The following is a 23,619-nucleotide window of genomic DNA, read 5'->3' as shown; positions in this document are numbered from 1 at the left end:
TTTACAGTAGTTTGTACCCTCTTTGGTACTGCCTTCTTTGTAATTGGAATGAAAATTCACCTTTTCCAGTCCTGTGGCCACTGCTGAGTTTTGCAAATTTGCTAACATACTGAGTACAGCACAGTAACAGCCTCATCTTTCAGGATTTTAAATAGCTCAACTGGAATTCTATCACCTCCACTAGCCTTGTTTGTAGTAATGCCTCCCAAGGCCCACTTGATTTCAGATTCCAGGATGTCGGGCTCTAGGTGAGTGACCACACCATTGTGGCTATCCAGGACATTTTTTATATAGCTCTTCTGTGTATTCTCTTCTACTTCTGTTAGGTCCTTACCATTTCTGTCCTTTATCGTGCTGATCCTTGCATGAAATGTTCCCTTGATATCTCCAATTTTCTTGAAGAGATGTCTAGTTTTTCTCATTCTGTTGTTTTCTACTTCCTTGAACTGTTATTTGAAGAAGACCTTCTTATCCTTGCTACTCTCTATAACTCTGCATTCAGTAGGGAATATCTTTCCCTTTTTCCTTTTCCTTTTGCTTCTCTTCTTTCCTCAGCTGTTTGTAAAGCCTTCTCAGACAATGCTTTTGCCTTCTTGCATTTCTTTTTCACTGGGTTTTGTCACTGACTCCTGTGTCGTGTTACAAACCCTCAATCCATAGTTCTTTGGGCATTTTGTCTTCCAGATCTGATCCTTTGAATCTGTTAGACTCCTCCACTATATTATAATCATAAGGGATTTGAATTAGGTCATACCTGAATTGCCTAGTGGTTTTCCCTGCTTTCTTCTATTTAAGCATAAGTAGGATAAGGAGCTGATGATCTGAGCCACAGTCAGCTCCTGATCTTGTTTTTGCTGACTGTATAGAGTTTCTCCATCTTCAGCTGCAAACAGTATAACGAGTCTGATTTTGGTATTGACTGTCTGGTGAGTCCATATGTAAAGTCATCTCTTCTGTTGTTGAAAGAGGGTGTTTGCTATGACCAGTGCATTCTCTTAGCAAAACTCTGTTAGTGTTTGCCCTACTTCATTTTGTACTCCAAAGCCAAACTTTCTTGTTACTCCAGCTATCTCTTGACATCCTACTTTTGCATTCTAATCCTCTATGATGAAAAGGTATTAGTTCTAGAAGGTCTTGCAGGTCTTCATAGAACCAGTCACCTGCAGCTTCTTTGGCTTCAGCAGTTGGACATAGACTTGGAATACTATGATGCTGAATGATTTGCCTGGGAAACGAACCAAGATCATTCTGTTGTTTTTGATATTGCACTCAAGTACTGCATTTTGGACTCTTGTTGACTCTGAGGGCTATTCCATTTCTTCTAAGGGATTTTTGCCCACAGTAGTAGATATAATGGTCATCTGAATTAAATTCACCCATTCCCATTCCTAAGATCTCAGTGTTCACTCTTGACAACTGCTGCTTGAGCATGTCCTACTTACCTTGATTCATGGACCTAACTTTCCAGATTCCTATGCAGTATTGTTCTATACAGCATCAGACTTTACTTTTACCACCAGACACATCCACAACTCAGCATTGTTTCTGCTTTGGCCCAGCCACTTCATTTTTTCTGGAGCTATTTCTCTGGTCTTCCCCAGTAGCATACTAGACACCTTCCGACCTGCAGGGCTCATCTTCCAGTGTCATATCTTTTTGCCTTATCATGGGGTTCTTTGCGGCAAGAATACATTAGTGGTTTGCCATTCCCTCCTTCAGTGGACCATATTTTGTCAGAACTCTTAACTATAACCCATCCATCTTGGGTGGCCCTGCACAGCATGGCTCATAGCTTCATTGAGTTATGCAAGACTCTTTGCCATGACAAGGCTGTGTGTGAGCCATGAAGGGGGACTTTATAGTTAGAGTATATTTATTTGCGTAAGAAACTGCCAGACTCTTCCAAAGTGACTTTTCCAGTTTACATTACTACCAGCAGTGAATGAGAGTCATTTGGTGGTGTCAGTATTTTGTGTGTTTTGGACAGTATCTTAAGACCTGATAGGTGTGTCTTTTGCAGATGTTTTCTTCAAGTCTGGATTTTCTTCTCTCTAGAATTTTCACTGTTTTCGTTGTACTCCACACTCCTGAGGGCTGTGATTTGGTGCCAGTGGGGGTGGCGGCTCACTGCCTGAAGGGACTCAGGGAGAAGCCCGGGGCTTAGACTTTCTTCTCTGACTCTGTCCTGCCTCATGTGGAAAGCACACTACCAGACCTGTATCTGAGAAGAAATTAATATTCCCTAATATTTATTCTTGCCATTTAAGTAATTTTTTTTAGGTAATGATTTTTTTAAATTTTCATTTATTCAAGTTTTTAAATATAATCTGTCAAGGTAACATGTAAAAGTTTTTTCTGGACATTTTAAATGTTCTCTTGAGAACAGCATTTTTTCTATTGTCTTTAATTGCAATAAAGCTATTTAGTTTTGTACATTTATTTTATATTTAGCCATTTCATTAGGTCTAATGTTTCTTCGTTTGATGCTTTTTCCATCTTCTAGTTATATGATCTTTGCCTAAATAATAGTAATTGTATTTTCCTTCCCAGTAGTTCTAACTCTTTTCTGTTTTATGCCTTGTACTGATTAGAACTTACAGAATAATACTGAGTAATAATGTGGAAGGGAGGCCATATCTTTTTTCTGACTTTACTGGGTTATGCCAGGTAGGATATCATTTATTTTGAAAGTACTGTAAGCATTCTCATACGTACAATGTTTTGAATGCCTGTATTTGTCAGTTTAATGAGAGGTAGGTTTCATAGATACATTTTTTTGGCTGGCCAAGAGATTGATTAGTGAGCATTTAAAAATCTTCAAAAATGTAGATCAGCAACTATATTTAAAGTGAGGGTGGAGTAGGGACCTAAGATCCAGTCCCATGGCTATCTCTTCAGGCGGAGGTCAGCATTTGCCAAGTTTAATGAGTTTTTGGCTGAGTAGGTGCTGCTTTTCTGGTAAACTGCAGATATACGCGGGGCCCTGACCTGATCTGCATTCCCAGTATTTATGATATCTTTATTCAGAAATATTAGCTGAAGTGTAGGAAAATCTGAATTGCAAAATGTTTCCCTTCCTAGATTTTTTTTCAGGATTGAGTCCATCAAGATCTAGTTCCTCTGATTTGTAAGATGAGGATCTTTATTTTAGGTGGCCCTTCAAGGGCAGAAACAAATACTCTTAGCCTGCTGGCGGCAGCCTCTGGTGGGGGTTGGGGGCGAGGGTGGTGGCCCTTGAGAGCTGCCAGTGGTCTCGCCCAGCCCGTGGTCTCGTGGGACTCCTGCCCCTGGAGCAGGAAAACTGAGTTTGCCATTTCCCAGTGCCTGTGAGGCCTGCCCATCCCTGCAGCCACTTAAAGAGAACCACCCATGTGCTGATATGGAGCTTCTAGTCCAGATGGCATCCTGTGTCGACATGTGTGAGCTGAAGAGTCAGCAGGGTCGGCAGAGGCTTGCTGGCCACTGGGTTTCTGCTGAGCATGTTGGTCTAGAGGAGCTTAATGTGACTGCGGCCAGTGTGTCCCTGGCAGGCCCGCTCTGGTCCAGTTTCCTGGGGGTCGTTCGTGCAGGCTCTGTGTGGAGTCCCGTCCCTCAGTCTTCAGGCCGTTGGACGTATTTTTCTGTTAAATTTATGTGTGTTGAAACGGTGGCTGCTGTTAGTCGTCTGCTGTTAGTCGTCTCTGCCAGGACTCAGGCACGTCAAGAGCATCACAGCCGTTGGAGTCGGGTCCAGGCATCTCCAGAGGAGCGAGAAGGCCAGTGTGTGCCGTGCTTCCGTTGTGCACTGCTGTACCTGTGAACCTGCTGCTAAGAGTTTTGTGATGTGACCAGATGTTCCCAGCATCTTCCTCTGTTGTTGGCCAAGGCTGGTGGAGGTGTGGGAAGAAGCTTTCTGACTTCTGGGTGTGTCCTGCATGCCTTCCACAGCATGCTAAAGTACAGCCATCCCCCTTAATTCATTCACTCAAATGGTACAATTAAATGATTCTTGGTGTAGTCACAGGTATGTGACTACAACCTACCAATTCAGGACACTTTCAGGACCTCAGGAAGAAGCCCTGTGGCTCTTCCCGCCACCATTTCCCCTCCCCAGGCAACTGCTGGCCCATCTGTGTCACTGCATCTGCACTGCCCTTGACGTTTATTTGAACAGAAGGTCATGTCATGTGTGCACTTTTGTGACTGACCACTTTCACTGAGCATAGTGTTTTAAAAGGTTCATCCATGCTATAGCTTATGTCAGTACTTAGTTTCTTATTTTGACTGGATCATGCTCCATTTTATGAATTTATCACAAACGTTTGGTTGTTTCCACTTTTTGGCTGTTATGAATAATGTTGCTATAAACATTTGTGTAAAATATTTTGTGGGGCCGTGGCCTTGTTTTCATTTCTGATGGGTATATATCTAGGAGTGGAATTTCTAGGTGCCTCAGACTGAATGTTTATTCTCCCAGATTCATATGTTAAATCCTACCTCATGTGATGGGGGCTAAGCAGTGGGACCTTTCAGAGGTAATTAGGTGATGTGCCAGAACCCTCGTGAACGGGACCCCCAAGAGCTCCCTGCCTCTCCCACCACATGGGAATACACCAAGTGTAGCCAGCTTTGAGGCAAGAAGAGTGCCTTACCACTCAGCCTCTGGTGGCACCTCATCTTGGACTGCCTACCCTCTGGACTGTGAGGAGTACACTTCCATTGTTTATAAGCCACCCAGTCCATGGGCTTCTGTTAACAGCAGCGCAGATGGACTTGGACACTGGGTCACATGGTTTCTCTGCATGTAATCATTTTAGAGACCTGCTGGCTGTTTCCTCCACGTGAAGGCATCATTTTTCATTTCCCCCAGTAGTGTGTTAGGGTGTGATTTCTCCACTTCCTCACATATGTATTGCTCTGACTTCTTGATTCTAGCTATCCTCGTGGGTGTAAAGTAGTATTTCACTGTGGTTTGACTTGTATTTCTCTGATGACACATGTATTGAACATCTTTTTGTGTACTTCCTGGCTGTTTGTATAATTTCCTGGAGAAGTGTCTATTCTGATGCCTTGTTCATGTAAAAAATTTTAGTTCTCTGTTTATTATCGAGTTGTAAAATTCCTATCTGTGTTCTAGATACATATAAGAACTTTATCAGATATACGATAAAATTTCAGTTCAGTTCAGTGGCTCAGTCGTGTCTGACTCTTTCCAACCCCATGAACCACAGCACACCAGGCCTCCCTGTCTATTACCAACTCTCGGAGTCCGCCCAAACCCATGTCCATCGTGTCTATGATGCCATCCAACCATCTCATCCTCTGTCGTCCCCTTCTCCTCCTGCCCTCAATCTTTCCCAGCATCAGGGTCTTTTCAAATGAGTCAACTCTTCACATCAGGTGGCCAAAGTATTGGAGTTTCAGCTTCAGCACCAGTCCTTCCAATGAATATTCAGGACTGATTTCCTTTAGGATGGACTGGTTGGATCTCCTTGCAGTCCAAGGGGCTCCCAAGAGTCTTCTCCACACCACAGTTCAAAAGCATCAATTCTTCGGTGCTCAGCTTTCTGTATAGTCCAACTCTCACAGCCATACATGACCACTGGAAAAACAATACCTTGACTAGACGGACCTTTGTTGGCAAAATAACGTCTCTGCTTTTTAATATGCTGTCTAGGTTGGTCATAACTTTCTCCTTCCAAGGAGCAAGCGTCTTTTAATTTCATGGCTGCAATCACCATCTGCAGTGATTTTGGAGCCCCCCAAAATAAAGTCAGCCACTGTTTCCACTGTGTCCCCATCTATTTGCCATGAAGTGATGGGACCAGATGTCATGATCTTAGTTTTCTGAATGTTGAGCTTTAAGCCAACTTTTTCACTCTCCTCTTTCACTTTCATCAAGAGGCTCTTTAGTTCTTCTTCACTTTCTGCCCTAAGGGTGGTGTCATCTGAGGTGATTGATATTTCTCCCAGCAATCTTGATTCCAGCTTGTGCTTCCTCCAGCCCAGTATTTCTCATGATGTACTCTGCATATAAGTTCAATAAGCAGGGTGACAATATACAGCCTTGACGTACTCCTTTTCCTATTTGGAACCAGTCTGTTGTTCCATGTCCAGTTCTAACTGTTGCATCCTGACCTGCATACAGGTTTCTCAAGAGGTAAGTCAGGGGGTCTGATATTCCCATCTCTTTCAGAATTTTCCACAGTTTATTGTGATCCACACAGTCAAAGGCTTTGGCATAGTCAATAAAGCAGAAATAGATGTTTTCCTGGAACTCTTGCTTTTTCAATGATCAGTGGATGTTGGCAATTTGGTCTCTGGTTCCTCTGCCTCTTCTAAAACCAGCTTGAACATCTGGAAGTTCACGGTTCACGTACTGCTGAAGCCTGGCTTAGAGAATTTTGAGCATTACTTTACTAGCGTGTGAGATGAGTGCAATTGTGCGGTAGTCTGAACATTCTTTGGCATTGCCTTTCTTTGGGATTGGAATGAAAACTGACCTTTTCCAGTCCTGTGGCCACTGCTGAGTTTTCCAAATTTGCTCGCATGTTGAGTACAGCACTTTCACAGCATCATCTTTTAGGATTTGAAATAGCTTCACTGGAGTTCCATCACCTCCACTAGCTTTGTTCAGAGTGATGCTTTCTAAGGCCCACTTGACTTCATATTCCAGGATGTCTGGCTCTTGATTATCTGGGTCGTGAAGATCTTTTTTGCACAATTCTCCTGTGTATTCTTGCCGCTTCTTAATAGCTTCTGCTTCTCTTGGCTGTGAAAATAGCTGTGAAAAGAAGGGAAGCGAAAAGCAAAGGTGAAAAGGAAAGATATACCCATTTGAATGCAGAGTTTCAAAGAATAGCAAAGAGAGATAAGAAAGCCTTCCTCAGTGATCAATGCAAAGAAATAGAGGAAAACAATAGAATGGGAAAGAACTAGAGATCTCTTCAAGAATATTAGAGATACCAAGGGAACATTTCATACAAAGGTGATAAAGTATATATTTGTAAATTCTTTCGTTCTGTGGATTGTCTTCACTTTTTTACTAGTGTCCTTTGAAGTACAAAAGTTTTAAATTTTGATTATATTCAATTTATTTTTTCCTTTGTTGCTCATGGTTTTAGTATTTTATCTAAGAATATCCAAATTTAAGGTCATAAAGATTACCCCTGTGTTTTCTTGTAAAAGTTTTATAATTTTAGCTCCTCTCTTTAGTTTGTTTTTGGTTTTTTTTTTGATCTGTTTTGTGTTAGTATTTGTATATGATGTGAGATAACGGTCCAGTTTTGTTCTTTTACCTATTTTTTCCCAGTTGTCACAGTGCCACTTATTGAAAAGATGATTCTTTTTCTGTTTGTCTTGGCACCTTTTCAAGAAAATTAGTTGACCTTGGAGGTGCGGGTTTGTTTCTGGATTCACAGTCCTGTTTCACTGATTTGTTTATTTTTCCATTTGCCAGTAGTATCCTGATTACTGTTGCTTGGTAGAATGTTCTGAAATGGTAAGAGTGAGTTCTTTCTCAAGATCATTTTAACTATCTGAGTCTCTTGTGAGTCCATATGAATTTTAGAATCAGCTTAATTTCTATAAAGAAGTCAGATAGAATTGCAGTGCATTGAATCTGTAGATCTGTTTAGGGGGAGAATTGCTGTCTTAATAGTGTTATGTTTTCTGATCCATGAACATTGTATGATTTTCTCATTTATTCAGACCTTTTAAAAGTTTATTTCAGTAATATTTTGTAGTTTTCAGGAAAAAACTTTGAACTTTTGTAAGCTGTATTCCTAAGTATTCTTTTTGATGTGTTTGTAAATGGCACTTTTCTTCCTTTGATTGCTCATTGTTTGTATATACTGACAACTGATTTTTGTGTATTGATCATGTATCCTGTCACCTCATTGAACTGGTTAATTCTAGTAGGTTTTTAGGGGTTTCCTTAGGATTTTCTCTGTAAAATATGTCATCTACAAATAGAAGTGTTGTACTTTTTCCTTTCCAATCTGGATCTTTTTTATTTCTTTTTCCTTTGTCTCATTCCTCATTAGGGGGAAAGCTTTCAGTATTTTACCATACAGTCTGATGTTAGCTGTGAGTTTTTCATAGATGCTCATTATCAGATTGAGGGAGCTCTCTTTAAAAAAAAATACTAATTGATTTTTTAAAATAGCATAACAAGCAAAAGAAACACTGAAAACTTATTGCTGCCATATGTAGCACAGACACTGACAGTTTCATTATAACTGTGCAATGTGTGTGAGCTACAGTTAAAACATGAATGTTCGTGTCTTTACTTTGATTCATTTCAAACTATTTCTCATTTCCTTTTTGAGTTCTTGTTTGACTCCTTGGTTAGTTAGGCATGCGTTGTTTAACTTCCACCTAGTTGTGAGTTTTTCCTGCTACTGACGTTTCTCATTCCTCGGTGTCAGAGGAATGATCTGACAACTGTGAACAGTTTTATCCTATTAAAAGTATCAAATGCTTATTTTATGGACTAGCATTGGTCTGTGTTACATGCGCACTGAGAAGAATGTGTGTTCTGCTGTTGGACGGAGTGTTTGTTGGTACCTGTTAGGTCTCCTTAGCTTGCAGTGGTCTTCATGTCCTCTGTCGTTTATTTCTGTCTAGTTCTAGCCAGTGTTGATACTGAAGTCTCTTCTGTTGTTGGGTTGTCTAGTTCGCTTTTGATTTCTCCACATTTTTCCTTTCTGTATTTTTTATGTTATTATATGCCTGTATGTTTTGTTATATACTTCTGATGGTAAGATATAACAGTTTCTGTTTATCCAATTTCCATTCCTTCCATTTATCATTATGAAATAATCTCTTTATCTTTAGCAACTTCAAAAATCCTAATGTTTATCTTATTGATATAGCCACTTCAGCTTTTTTTGTGGTTGCTGTTTGATTGATTTACCTTTTCCCTTTACTCTTTTTTATCTCTGAATCTCAGTTAGTCTCCTGTAGGCAACATTTAGTTGGATCAGTTTTGAAACACAGCATGACAATCTCTGCCTTTGATTGGATTGTTTGATCAGTTTACATTTAGTAGTAGTATTGCTTAGTTGAAGTCATATTGCCATATTTTGTTTTCTGTATGTCTCCTGTCTTTTTTGTCCAATGATTCCTCCTTTAGGGCTTTCTTTTGTATTAAATGTGTATTTTCTAATGTAGGACTTCGCTGGTGGCTCAGATGGTAAAGAATCCACCTGCGGTGCAGAAGACCTGGGCTCGATCTCTGGGTTGGGGAGATTTCTAATGTAACATCCTAATATCTTATTGTTTTACCCTCTGTAGTCCAATATTCCCACCCACCTCTTCTATGGTGTTATGGGCAAATATATTACACCTCTGTTACATAGGCCCAGCATTACGTTAAAAATACATTAGTTAGTAAAAATACTAACTTCTTTAAGTTAGTTATAAGAAGTAAAAACCATGCATTTTTACGGTGTTTTATGTTGCTAATTACATAATTACTTTTACCAGTGGTCTTTGTTTTCTCATGTGGGTTTGAATTACTGTTTGGAGTTACTTGCTTCAGTCTAGACCATTATTTAGTGTTTCCTATAAGATAGATCTGCTAGCAACAAATTCTCTCAGATTTGCTTATTTGGGGAAGCCTTCATTTCACCTTCTTTCCGAGAGATGGCTTTGTTGGGCTCAGGACTCTTGTTTCTCAGTGTTTTCGTGCAGCGCTTTGAGTATGTTGTCTTGCTCCCTTCTGGCCTCCGTTAGTTCTCTGAGAGTCAGCTCCTTCTCTGACTGCAGCTTCCTTGGTAAGAGACCAGATGTTTTTCTCTTGTAGTTTTCAAGACTTTCTCTTTGTATGCTGTGGTGAAGAAGATGTCTGGTCTTCTCTCCAACCCCCAATCCTAGCGCAGAGGTTCTAAACCCTTGGGATTCCTGAGGGTCAGGAGTCATTGTTATGCCAGGCATATGACTCCCCTGTGCCCCTCCATTAGCATAAGGATGGGCCTTGGTTCTGGTACCAAAGACTAGGCATAAGAATAGACGTTTGGGGTTTTCTGCCATGTCACCCCTAGGGAATAGAGAGGGCTAGAGACGGAGTTCTTTCACATAGGCAATGATTAATCAATCATGCCAACAAAATGAAATTCCAATAAAGACTCAGTAGAGCTTGATGGTTGGTGAACATGTTGATGTGTGTATGAGAGAGAGAGGCAGACAAGCTGACTCTGAGTTCACAGGGAGACTGCAGGAAGCTCTGCATTCCCCACCCTCTGAATTTATTTCCCTTTGATCAGAAGTGCAGGTTAAGTGAGCCCCTGCAGTGTGGCTGGTGACTTTCGTAAAGACAGTCTTGAGGAGGACTGAGCCTTGAACCTGTTGAGTCCGAGACAGACTCCAGGTGGTTAGCCTCAGGATTGATGTTGACTCTGACTTTGCTTTACAGCAGTCTGTGTGTTTGTGGGTCTCAGGATTGGTTCTGGCGCTGACTGTGTTACTACACTGTGTGTGCTTGTGAGTCTCTGTGTTCATCCTACTTGGAGTTTCTTGAGCTTCCTGTTGTATGGATTTTTGGTTTTCAATAAATTTGGTAATGTTCTGTTATTTCTTTGATTTTTTTGGGGGGGGGGCTAATTTCTCTCTTCTTCTGGTACTCTGTTTTGCATATGTTGATGTGCTTAATGGTATGATGCATTTTTCTGAGGCTTTTCATCTTTTTCATTTTTTCTCTCTGGTTTTTGGCTTCAAGTTCAATAATTCTTTATTCTCCAAATTAAGACCTACTTTTGAGCCCCTGTGGACAGACGGTAAAGCATCTGTCTACAATGTGGGAGACCCGGGTTCGATCCCTGGGTCGGGAAGATCCCCTGGGGAAGGAAATGGCAATCCACTCCAGTACTATTGCCTGGAAAATCCCATGGACAGAGGAGCCTGGTAGGCTATAGTCCATGGGGTCACAGAGAGTCGGACATGACTGAGCGACTTCACTTTGAGCCCCTGTAGTGAATTTGTAATTTTGTTTATTGTACTTTTTGCCCTCAGAATTTCTGCCTGGTTCTCTCTGGTTGCTTCTGCCTCTGCCCTTTTTTATTGGGCGCTGCAGTGCTGGCCTGCCTTCTTTTGCTTCTTTAACGGCACTTCCTTCTGTCCTGTGAATGTGTTTATGATGGCTGTTTTGTCAAATCAAACATCTGGTTTGCTCTCAGAGTCAGTTTGTTTGTCCACTTTCTTTTTGGTCTATGGGTCTTCCCTTCCTCCTTTTTTGGCTGCTTCAGAATTTTTCATTAGAAAATGGACATTTTATTCTATTTAAATTTTTTAAAACTAAGGTATCACTAGGATATAACAGTATATTAGTTTCAGGTGTACAGCATAAAGATTTGATATGTGTACTGCAAAATGAGCACTACAATAAGTCTAGTTAATATCCATCACCGTACACAGTTAAAAGTTTTCTCTTGTGATGATAACTTACACGTGTATCATTAGCTGTAGTCACCACACTGTACCTTACAGCACCATGCCCATGACTTACGTATTTTATAACTGGAAGTTTGTGCCTTTTCCCCCTCTGCCTCTGACAACCGCGGTCTGTTCTGTCTCTGTGAGTACTGTGTGTACATGCTAAGTTGCTTCAACTCTTTGTGGGGACTGTAGCCCACCAGGCTCCTCTATCCATGGGATTCTCCAATACTGGAGTGGGTTGCTGTGTCCTCCCTCCAAGGGATATTTCTAACCGTATCTCGAGTCTCCTGCACTGTTAGGCAGGTTCCTTACCACTAGCACCACCTGGGAAGCCGTGTGTGCCGGGTTCTTTTTTGTTTTGCTTTGTTTTTGATTCCACAAATAAGTGAGATCACACAGTATTTGTCCTTATCTGTCTGACTTATTTCACTGAACATAATGTCCCCAAGGTCCATCCATGGTGCAAACAGCAAGATTTCATTTTTTATGGCTGTATAATAAACCGTGTGTGTGTGCACATCACATTATCTTTATTCATTCATCTGTTGATGGACATTTAGGTTGTTCCATGTCTTGGCTATTGTAAATAGCACTGCAGTGAACATGACGTACATATATCTTTTCCAGTTAGTGTTTTCATTTCCTTTGGATCAATACACAGAAGCAGAATTGCTAGGTCATTCTACTTTTAATTTTTTGTGAAATCGCTATGCTCTTTTTCATAGTGTCTGCACCAATTGACATTCCCGCCAGCCATGCACAGGGTTCCCTTCTCTTCACATCCTTACCAATACTTGTTATTTTTTGTCTTTTTGATAAGAGCCGTTCTCATAGGTGTGAGGTGATTTCTTGTGATTTTTAATTTGCATTTCCCTGAGGACTAGTGATGTTGAGTATCTTTTCACATACTTGTTGGCCAGCTGTGTGTTGTCTTTGAAAACATGCTGAGATCCTCTGCCCATTTCTTACTCAGGTTGTTGCTCAGTTATTTTCAGTGGTAGTCGGGGAAGGGGTGGGAACTGCTCTGGAGCTGCGTCTACTCTGACTGGCTCCTTTGAGGGAGGCATGTCTGAGGCTCGACCTCAGGGGCGCCCCTTGGCTTCTCTCTGCTGGGTCTCCTGCAGTCTCACTGCTCAGTTTGGCTACATCTCAGGTCCCTACTACCTCCTGCTCTGGACAGCTTCTCTGTGCTGTTACAGCAAGGTGGGTGCCTGTGGGAGGGTCTCTGGTCCATGGGTCCAGAAGCTCCTGCAGGCTCACAGTGTCTCGTGTCCTGCTCTTCCTGAAGGGCCTCTGAGCCAGGCTCTGGAGCGGGTGTAGAGGCCATGACCGGCTTCTCTGAGTGGCACCCACTCTTGGAGCCAAGAGCTTGCTGGAGGCGAGCAGCAGCCTGGGGTCTCCTGGTGCACTCGGGCTGCCACTACATGAGCCAGGCCAGGTGAGTCTCTGTCCCTTGATGGGGGCTGGATGGAAGGAAGGAGCCCCCTCTGGGGCCCATTCCTGGGGAGCCTCAGGATGAGAAGTGCAGAAGCCCAGCCCCTCACCAGGGGCCTGGGGGAGACTTTACTCTGTGCTACAGCCAGCCAGGGGCCTGGGGGCTGTGGTTGGGTTCAGGTGCAACCAGGGCTTGCTTGCCTTTTGTACATTTTCTTAATTTTGAGTTCATGCATTTCATTTCTCAAAATGATGATGGAGGGGTGGGAGTGCATGAGATAGAAGTCTTGTTAATTCCGCTGTTCCTGGCGATCATCTGGCTGTGTGGAGAGAGGACACCCCTCTGCTACACTGTGATTGCGGGCGCAACTCTGCTCCGAGGTCAGACTCTCGTTAATCATTGCTGGAATCAATTGTTTAAAATCAGCATTTAGAATCGATGCTACTGAGTGTATCATCTTTCTGTCTCCAGTAACTTTCAAAGGGAACAAGGGATTAAGATGTGAGTTTATTTTCTTTATTGATTGTTATTTCCAGCTCTTACATATACCCATCAATCTTTTTAAGTTTATTTTTGCAGTAGTTAACTTAGAATACTGTCGTGACCTGTAATCACTGGCTTCCTTTGGTCTGAGTTTTATGTTTTGTTTGTCTTATATGTTTGTTTATACAGTTTGGAATTCCTCTGTTTTGACACTTAGAACAAATTAGGTTAGGTTCTTACTACTATTTTCAGTTGTATCATTGCAGATACTTAAAATTTTAGTATTGCTCATGAGTATATGGTTGGTATATACAGTTAACGACCAGCTTGTCATCTCACTGTGGGAGTGGAGAATGGAACCTAAATTTCTGGTAGGATTGTGGACTGTTCTGAGGGGCACCTTGTGGGCGCTCCACCAGCTTCCCTTCCTGCTCCACCTACTGCCGCCGGCTCACTGGCACCCCTTCTGACTGTGAGAGCTCAGCGGCTTGCCTTTGAGGCCACAGCCAAGCTGGCCTTTTCTTGGGACAGAGGCCCGTGGTGGTGCTGGTGGTGCCATTGGCTCAAGAGGGAGGTGCAAACAGCCCAGGACCCAGTGCAAAGGCGGGGCTCCAGCCCTCCCCCTTCGGCAGGGCCCCAGAGCTGCCCCCTGCTCACAGGAAGCAGGAAGCCCAGCTGGAGGAGAGCAGGATCCAGTGCCCCAGGTGCCCTCGGGCTCAGGGCCCACCTGGCTGTGCTGCTCCCTGGCGGCCACTTCCGTCTAGGGCTGCCCCCCGGAGGGCATACACTGCACCGCATGAAGTCTGGGCTCTGAGAAGAGCTGTGTTTGCTTTCTCTCTACCTAAGCCTCGTTGATGTATTGGTTATCTGATAATGTTGGGTTTTGTCAACTTTTTATTCCCATTGCTGTGACTGCAGAGGGTATTCAGAGGCTGCAGGAAGTAGGGGGAGCAGATGGAATTTTCCTTTGGCTTCTCGCAACAGGTTAAGTTCATCTGTCTAAAATATTTCTAGCAAAAAACCCCACATATTTTGGATTTTGGTTGGCAAAGTGAAGGCCTGTGTTTCTTCATCAGGATTGCTTTTTCCAGTTTCTTTGTGGCACCGTTGTGTTCATGGGATCAGGCTGCTGTAACATAACACCAGGGACTGGGGTTCACAGGGCTCTGGTGAGACCAGCAGGACACTTCCTGCTGGGCTGCGTCCCATCCCATCGCCGGGCTCCACCTGCAGGGTCTGATCAACCCCCCTCACCCCCACATACCATCACGTCCCAGGATTTCAGCAGGGGAATTCTAGGGAGAGACATCCATTTAGACCATTGCTTTCGATGAGCCAAAGACCAACGTTTCTCCTTTGGCAGGCCCTCTGGCCCCAGAGTTTACCTGTTATTAAAGCCATCGAGCACTCAGAGGCCAGTGTGCTTTCACATGGACAGGTAACCCTCCTGCTGGATGGGCCCTTTCCAGCACTTGGCAGACCTGCTACCCAGCTTGCACTGAAGAAGGCTGTAGTGGGCAGTGTGTAGAGGTTCCGATTTTCAGTTCCATAAGTATGCCACATGTATAAATGATGTTTGTTTTCATCAGGCCTACAAGATTATGTGAAGGTTGTGATTTATACTAGTTACATAAATTAAGTCATCATTTAAGGTTAATTTTTATTTTGGCTGAACAGTTTGTTAAAAAATTTGGCGTGGAAAGGAAAAATTTGCTTTTCCCCACTGTAATTCTACTCTGAATAAGTAACTGCCACAATTAATTATCACTACAGTTAGCCACTTAGTTTTCAAATCGCTCTTAAGAGGACATAAAGTGGAAGTTTTTTAATGCAGTTTAAAAACTCTGAATGAATGTATTAGTTTGGTTCCCCAATGTGCAAAGCAGAGGACAAGTTGTTTTGTTTTACATCTCATCACTGTCTCTGAATAGCTTCTGGTGTGTTTGATTCTAAATGCACCAAGATCTCTGTGTTCGCTTCCTGAGACAGTGAAGCACAAAGAAGTCGGGGACCTGGAGTGTAGGTGGGCAGTGCTTGCAGTGAACTGGGAATATAGAGGGCCGAGTGCTTGCGGGAGACTGGGCGTGTAGACAGCCAAGTGCTCCGGAGGAACCGGGAGTGTAGAGGGCTGAATGCTCACAGGGAACCAGGCGTGCAGGCGGCTGAGTGCTCACGGGGCAGCCAAGCACTGGCCTTCTCCCCACTGAGGTGCTGGGTGCTGACAAGGTGGTGCCCAAGCAGGTGCAGAGACCCACCCACCTCTCTGGGGACAGTGCCTGCTACCCTGTTCCTTCTGGAAATCTCAGTTCACACCTCATGTGGTAAATAGATCTGCTGGGGGCTTTATACCAGCTTCAAGACTCTTAATAACACTTCCTGACTGCACCCCAAAGCTAAACAAGAGAAAGAAAACCAAAGGAAAAAAGGGCATGTTACCAAGCAGACAGTGTCCTAGGCAGCAGGGTGTGCAGAGCTGCTGGGTGCTGTCTGTGACAGAAGATCCAAGTCCTTTCAGGCCCAGAGCCCACCCTTCTCTCTGGTCCAGAACCAGAAGGCTCGCCTGACAGGGTCTCCTCCTGAGACACCCGGGCTGAAGACCTAGTCACATGACTGGCTTCTCCCACATACTCGGAGAGCCTTCCCAAGTCAAAAGGTTCTGTTTTGTTTTGCCCATTTTCCTACTAGGTCGTTTGATTTATTTTTTAATTGTTCTATAAAACTCTTTATATTGAAGACATTTGGTTTTTATCATTATACATTACAATCTTTCCTAGCAAAGTAGCTTGTCTTTTTGTTTTCAAATTCAGGAAGAACTGTGAAGTTTATAATTAAAAGAAGAGTACCCATTTCTCCCCTCCCCACCATGAATTCTGCTCTCAGAAGTTACCACTGTTAATGTTGAAGCTCTTTCACAAGATACTTGCGAGCAGGGTTGCAAGCTCAGTGCCTGTCTCACGTTGCAGTGGGACCCTGTGGAAAGTGGTCTCCGTAGAGACTGAGCTCTTTGCTACTGTGTTTCAGAGGAGGATGCTATTCAGAGCAGTCTTTCTGTTGCATAAGAGAGATGTTTCCCAGGGGGCAGGGTGAGGTGTGTTTTATTAGACTTGTTAGATTTCTGGGTACACACTTGCCTGCCCTCAGACCCTGGAAGACGCCACTCGTCACGGCCTCTGTTGCGGGTCAGACATCTGCTGACATCTGAGGCTGCATTGCTGGACATGTCCCTCTCTGCAGTGTCCAGGCGGGCACTGTCCTCCAGTGGCTGAGAGCTGTGGTCTCCACAGTGGGGAGCTTTGTTCTGAACTGGGGGCTGCTTCTCGTGGCCACTGCGCATCTGCCTTTCATTGATTTTCTCACGAAACTCCTCTTAACTGCATTCGTATCTTGAGTGTCTTAGCTCTGCCCTGCATCGGTTCCTATCTGGTGACTTTCCCTGTTCTCCTCCTCCCAGAAAACTCAGTATCTGCCTGGCAACACCTCATGCTCTTTCTGCCCACCATCTGTCGTTTAGTTTCATGGGGCCACCTCCTCCCATGGCCAGTCCACCACTCCAGGTTGCCCTGTTTCCTGCTCCTTCTGGCAGGGACACGTGATCTAAGACTGAAAATGGACTGAAGGGGATGTGGTGAGTCTCATCTCTGCCTGCCACCCAGTTCTCCAGTTCACAGCTCTTGCTCCTCCCTCCAGAGGTCCTGTCTGCATATAATGTATGAACACAGGACATGTCAATATGCACACATGTACACAGATGTCACATGTAGAAAAAGTGAGCGTGCAAGTCCCCAGATATGCATGGACAGCTGGTATCATGTTGGCGTCTAGCTGGTGGGCTTGGGTTAGTCCCCACAGCCCCTTCTGCCTGCCTAAATGAGGCCTCAGCTGACAGATGTTCAGGCCACCCCCTCAGGATTCCACAGTGCATTTTCCTGCTTATGCTTTTGGCACAAAGATGCACTTGGCTTTGAATCAAGAACCTCTCTCTTCTCTTCTAATAGCATGAATAATTGAGTTGACTGTCAACTGATTTGCATATTGGAAAGATACAAACATTGTTGCACAAGTGACCAAACAAACCAAGAACTCAAAGTTTAATTGGTGGTTGATCAGGAACATTTTTCACATTTCAGGACTACTACATGTATTTGTTACTATTAGCAAACACAGTTGTAGCATCACACACTCTACAACAACTGCCTGTCTTCTTGTGCTCTGGCTGCTGAGTCACTTTGATCTGTGCATTTCCACTGAGGAGCAGGTCTACAGCAGACCATTGTACAGTATGTAGTTTTCAGAGCAAGTCACATGAAGCCTTAGCTGTTTCTCGTGTTAGTCTAAGGAGTTTCTGTAGAGTTTACTGCTGAGTTTCACCCTAACAGATTAAAAGGGTCAGCTGGATGAATGCAGAGCGCCCATCTGGGGAGCAGAGTGATAATCAATTGTAATCTCACAGTAACTTCTAATGATCCTTGTATTTACATATCAATTGTAATATTTCTTTCTTTTAGAATTTTGTTGAGTTGGTTCTTTGTTTTCCTTGGTGAGTCTAGCTAAAGGTTTGTCAATTTTGTTAATGTTTTCAAAGAACCAACTCTTACTTTTATAAATCTTTTCTGTCATTTCCTTGTTCTGTTTCTCCTCTTTGTCACTCTATTTTACTAACTTTGTGCTCAGTTTGTTCTTTTTCTCATTGCTTAAGGCATAGAGTTATGTTATTCAGGATCGTTATTTTGTCTTGTGAACTTCTTAGAACTGCTTTTGTTGCATCTTGTAAGTTTTAGTATGTTGTGTGTGTGTGTGTTTTTTTTTTTGTCTGTCTCAAGATACAGTTTTATTTCCTCTTTGATGTTGTTCAGGAGAGTATTGTTTAGTTTGCATGTATTCATGCAGTTTCCACTTTTCCTCCTCTGATGGTATATGTTGCAGTCAAAAAAGATACTATGCTTACAGTCTCCTATATTTGCTCAGACTTGTTTTGTGGCCTAATATATAGTCTATCATAGAAAAGGTTCACATGTAAGAATTAAAGATTTTAAAATTAAAAAAAAATAAAAAATAAATACCATTGCTCACCAATAAAAAAAAAATAAAAAAAATAAAAAAAAAAAAGGTTCCACGTGTGCTTAAAAGAATGTGTATTTTGCAGTCACGTTATAGAATATTCTATATGTGTTTGTGAGGTTCCTTTCATCTGTAATGTTGTTCAGACTGTTTCCATATTGATTCTCTGTCTGATCTGTATCCATTGTTGAGAGTGTGGTATTAAATTCCCTAGCCATTATTGTACTGCAGTTTCTCTTTTTAGCTGTTAGTAGTAGTTGTTTCGGCTGCACCATGCAGTTTGTGGGATCTCAGTTCCCCAATGAGGGATCATAGCCAGGCCCTCAGCAGTGAAAAGGCTAGGTCCTAACCACTGGACCACCAGGGAATTCTGTTAATTTCTGCTTTACACATTGATGTGTTCCAGTGTAGGGTGCATAAATATTTAATAACTGGATCTTCTTGATAGAACTGACCCCTTTATCATTATATAGTGACCTTCTTTGTCCCTCTTCACCATTTGTAAAGTCTGTTTTGTGTTACATAAGTATAGCCATCCCTGCTGGTTTTGGGTCACCATTTGCTTGAAGTTGGTTTTACATCCATTCACTCAGGCTATGTGTGTCTTTAAAGCTAAAGTGAGTCTCTTTGTAGGAAGCCTATAGTTGGGTCTTGTTAACCCATTACAGTTTACATATATTTTTGTGTATCCAAGGACAGATTACTGTAGTTGGAATTATTTTTAGTACTTTTTTCCTACTTTTAAATTAGAATTATAAGTGATTTATGCACCACCATTACTGTATTACACTCTTGAGTATAAATTTGCCTGTACTAGTGAGTTTTACTCTAGCTTCTTGTTTATTTTCACTCACAGAACTCCTTTAAGCATTTTTTGTTAGGCAGGTCTAGTGCTGACAAACTCCCTCCACTTTTGTTTGTTTGGGAGAGTCTTTATCTCCCCTCATTTCTGAACAGTTTTGCTGATATAGAAATCTTGGTTGATAGGTTTTTTTTTCTTTTGTTATAATATCCTATGGTAATTATAATTCAGTAAGTAAATTAAGAAAATGTTTAGTAGTTAAAAAATGGCACCCCACTCCAGTACTCTTGCCTGGAAAATCCCATGGGCCGAGGAGCCTGGCAGGCTGCAGTCCATGGGGTCGTGAAGAGTCGGACACGACTGAGCAACTTCCCTTTCACTTTTCACTTTCAAGCATTGGAGAAGGAAATGGCAACCCACTCCAGTGTTCTTGCCTGGAGAATCCCAGGGACGGGGGAGCCTGGTGGGCTGCCGTCTATGGGGTCGCAGAGTCGGACACGACGGAAGTGACTGTAGTAGTAGTAGTATATCATCTCCTCCTCTCCTGGCCTGACAAGTTTCTCGAGAAATCTCTCCATATTGGGGTGAAGGGTTCCTTCGTATGTAACTAGTCTCTTTCACTACTTTCAAAATTCTTTGTCTTTCAACAATTTAATTATGTGTCTCAGTGTCGATCTACTTGGGTTCGACTTATCTGGGGTCCTTTGGTCTCATGGATCTGGATATCCATTTCTCCCCCCAGGTTTGAGACATTTTCAGCCCTTATTGTTTTAAGTATACTTTCTGTCCCTTTCTCTTTTATTCTGTAATTCCAGCAGTGTAGATACTGTTTCTCCCGATTGTGCTCCACAAGTCCCTGTGACTGTCTTCATTCTTTCTCTTTCTGTTTTTCCTTCTTCTCTTACTGGATAATTTCAGATGTCTTTGTATCTGTGCATTGTCAAGGCTAGTTTTGACCCTCTCTATTAAAATTTTTGTTTTGTGATTATGTTTTTAAGATTTTTTCTTTATGGTTCCTATTTGTTTGTTCCATGTATTGTTTTCCTAATTTCATTTAGTTATCTTTGTGTTGTTGTGGTTCACTAAACTTCAAAAGGGTTATTTTGAATTCTCTGATAGTTCATAGGTACCACATTTCTTGAGGGTCAGTTGTTGAAGTTTTATTAGCTCCCTTAGGTGCCATGAAATTAAAAGAAGTTTACTCCTTGGAAGAAAAGTTGTGACCAAGCTAGACAGCATATTAAAAAGCAGAGACGTTCCTTTGCTAACAAAGGTCCATCTAGTCAAGGCTATGGTTTTTCCAGTGGTCATGTATGGATGTGAGAGTTGGACTATAAAGAAAGCTGAGCACCGAAGAATTGATGCATTTGAACTGTGTTGTTGGAGAAGACTCTTGAGAGTCCCTTGGACTGCAAGGAGATCCAACCAGTCCATCCTAATGGAGATCAGTCCTGGGTGTTCATTGGAAGGACTGATGTGGAAGCTGAAACTCCAGTACTTTGGCCACCTGATGCAAAGAGCTGACTCACTTGAAAAGACCCTGATGCTGGGAGGGATTGGGGGCAGGAGAAGGGGACGACAGAGGATGAGATGGCTGGATGGCATCACTGACTTGATGGACATGAGTTTGGGTGAACTCCGGGAGTTGGTGATGGACAGGGAGGCCTGGTGTGCTGCATTCCATGGGGTCTCAGAGTCAGATACAACTGAGCGACTGAACTAGGTGGTATCACATTTGTCTGCTGTTTTGTGATTTCAGGCTCCAGAGCCATCAGAGTGACTCCAGGCAAAGGCACTTGACAGGAGAGCCCTGCAGATGCACTTCCTTTTCTCCATCCCTTATTACTCTATTTCTTCGAATCTAAGGTGCCAGGTGTTAATTATATCCTGGTTTCAGAAATGAAAAAGTAACAAAATCATTTCTAAGACTCTACAAAATGTGTGGTGGTGCAGCCTCCCTACCCCTCAGCACCCCTCCACCCTCGGCTGGGAGCCCCATCAACCTGATCTGGTTTGGCTGAAGTTACTAAACACTGATGTTACTAGACCACCTGATGTGGTCTTCAGCCACATGGAGACTGCCCGCGGCTGATGGCTGAACTCACTGTGCAGACACACAGATAAGGCAACGTGGGCCAGCTTCTCCGCTGAAGTGTCAGTTTCACGACCACTGGGTGACTCGACTGTGACCTGTGTATTCACTGCATCAGGTCTGATCTTCTCCTAACCTTCCATTAGGTTCCAGGAGCGAGTTTCCGAGGCTGGAAAGAAGTGACTTCTCTATTTAACAAGGATGACGAGCAGCAGCTGCTGGAAGGGCGAAAATCCCCCAAGTCCAGAGCGTGAGTAGCCGCTGTCAGGGGAGCAGGTATTCCAGAGACAGAGGGCAGGGCCATGACAGGGGACAAGAGGGGCTTCCTGCCCTGTGAGGAGATGGAAATGAGTTGTTCTAAGTATAAGCACTTTGAAAGACTATGGAAAAATGGAAAAAAATTTTTTAAAGTTTCTCAGACCAGCTCTTGAACTTCCAGCTGTAAACTGAACTTACAAGCCTTAAAGCAGATGGTAGCCACATGTTTAAGGTGGGCACATGGCAGCTGTTCTAGAGTCAAGGAAAAACCCAGTTAAAAATGCAAAGATTGCCTGTAAACTGTACTTACGTGCTGACAATGCTGCTAGTTAAATATTTTGAATTTAAAAAATATATATTTAGGGAATTCCCTGGTAGTCCAGTGGTTAAAACTTGGTGCTTTCACTGCTGTGGGCCTGGGTTTGATCCCTGGTGGGTGAGCTAACATCTCACAAGCCATATGACATGGCCAACAAAAAAATGTACTTAAAGATGAAAATATAAATTTAAATTTGAAAATATAAATGGTGTTGCCAACAGCGGGTGAATCCTGGGGAATCTGACCATAGAGAGGCTTCTCCTCCGTGGACAGGGCACCTTGGCAGCACTCAGGACCCATCAGAGCCATCCAGTCCTCCCCCTCCTCTGACCACGTGATCCTGACCTCCCCACCCTCTCTATGAGGACTGTGTCAGTCAGTCCTCTGGGCTGTCTGGGTGGCAGCTAACAAGCCAGCGTCTCCTGGGGGCCTTGAACCTGTGTGTGTTCTGCCCCTCAGTCCAGTTAAACAGGACTTGGAAGGTTGGGCCTATGTTCTGGGGATGCTCTCTGCAGCCAGGCCAGGGGACCCACGGCCAGGGTGCTGTGTCGTTTGTGGGGACCCACCTCCAGTTGGCTACATTTTCCTCAGGGCACACAGTGCTCTGAGCTCGGAACATCTGAGGCTGCAGCTGAATAAGCCTGTGGCAAACCGACTTGGTACAGGGAATAATCTCTGTTTCTGAATCTCGGATCTGGGGCTTCTTTTCTCACATATCTTCAGAGACAAGCTCGGCTTTCTGTGTGCCTTGAGACAGCTTCCTTTTCTGTCTTCTCCTTGAGGCTGACTTTGCTTGATTTTTTGCCAAGTGGTGGTACCTTAAATATGGCATTCACAAATTTTGTTAATCACATGTACTCACTGATTTTTCCATATTAAAATTCAGGTTTTACATATCTATCTGTTTGAGTTTATTTATAAAATAAAAACAGCTTGACATCCTAGGATGACTGATCACCAACACTTAACTCTTTCGTCTCCTGTAGCACTAGCTTACGATTAAAAGAAGAGTTGAAGACAGAGAAGAAGTCTGGATTTTGGGACAATTTGGTTTTGAAACAGAACATACAGTCTAAGAAACCAGATGAGATTGAAGGTTGGGAACCTCCGAAACTTGCCCTTGAAGACGTGGCAGCAGACTCGGGCGGCCCTTCGAGTGACCGTGAGTCTCGGCCGGGCTGGCCGGAGGACACCAAGGGCTCCACCAGGTACACCAGCCTGGCCGCCGCAGGGAGCAGCTCGCGCTGGAGCCTCAGGTCGGCCGGAAAGCTGGTCAGCATCCGCCGGCAGAGCAGAGGCCACCTGACGGATGACTGGGAGGAGCTGGAGTGACCGTCCAGCCCGCACATGTCCTCACACCAAAATCTGCCTGACCGTGCACCTTTGAATCTCATCTCCTTCGCATTCCTAGAGTCTGCGGTATCGTAGTGTTTATTAGTGTAGTGTCCCGTCTGGTCTTTTCCAGATGAAAACCACAGAGGATCTGCTCTGTGCTGTTTCATTTGGCTTTCCTCTTCAAATGCCAAGTGAGGAAATTCCAGGAGTCCTGTGAGTTCTCAGTGGACACACACAGGGTCCACCTGTCATCCATGTGCCGCTGACCTTAGATGGGAAGTTCACCACGGTGGGGATTTGCTTTTTGCCACAAAGCTGTCTTTCTGTGTCCTGAGTTGTGGTTCTGTGTTCTGCGACCCGATCCCTGTCTCTGCATGTAGCACACACCTGTATTCTACGACATAAGAATGTAGCGGCCACAC

General features: G+C 43.4%; 1 protein-coding gene across 1 annotated transcript in view; it reads left to right on the top strand.

Annotated features, from left to right (window-relative positions):
* TDRP (testis development related protein) overlaps nucleotides 1-23,194 on the top strand; it is a 41,064-nt gene extending 17,870 nt beyond the window's left edge. Inside the window, exons 2-3 of the mRNA XM_052649865.1 lie at nucleotides 21,432-21,535; nucleotides 22,849-23,194. Of these exons, the coding sequence (XP_052505825.1) occupies nucleotides 21,432-21,535; nucleotides 22,849-23,194 (450 nt within the window). The remainder of the gene's footprint in view (nucleotides 1-21,431; nucleotides 21,536-22,848) is intronic.
* Nucleotides 23,195-23,619: the final 425 nt, after the last annotated feature.

The sequence above is a fragment of the Budorcas taxicolor genome, chromosome 1 (assembly GCF_023091745.1).
Source record: "Budorcas taxicolor isolate Tak-1 chromosome 1, Takin1.1, whole genome shotgun sequence".
NCBI lineage: Eukaryota > Metazoa > Chordata > Mammalia > Artiodactyla > Bovidae > Budorcas > Budorcas taxicolor.
The sequence above is the reverse complement of the archived record's forward strand: the minus strand, read 5'-3'. Positions and strand labels throughout refer to the sequence as shown.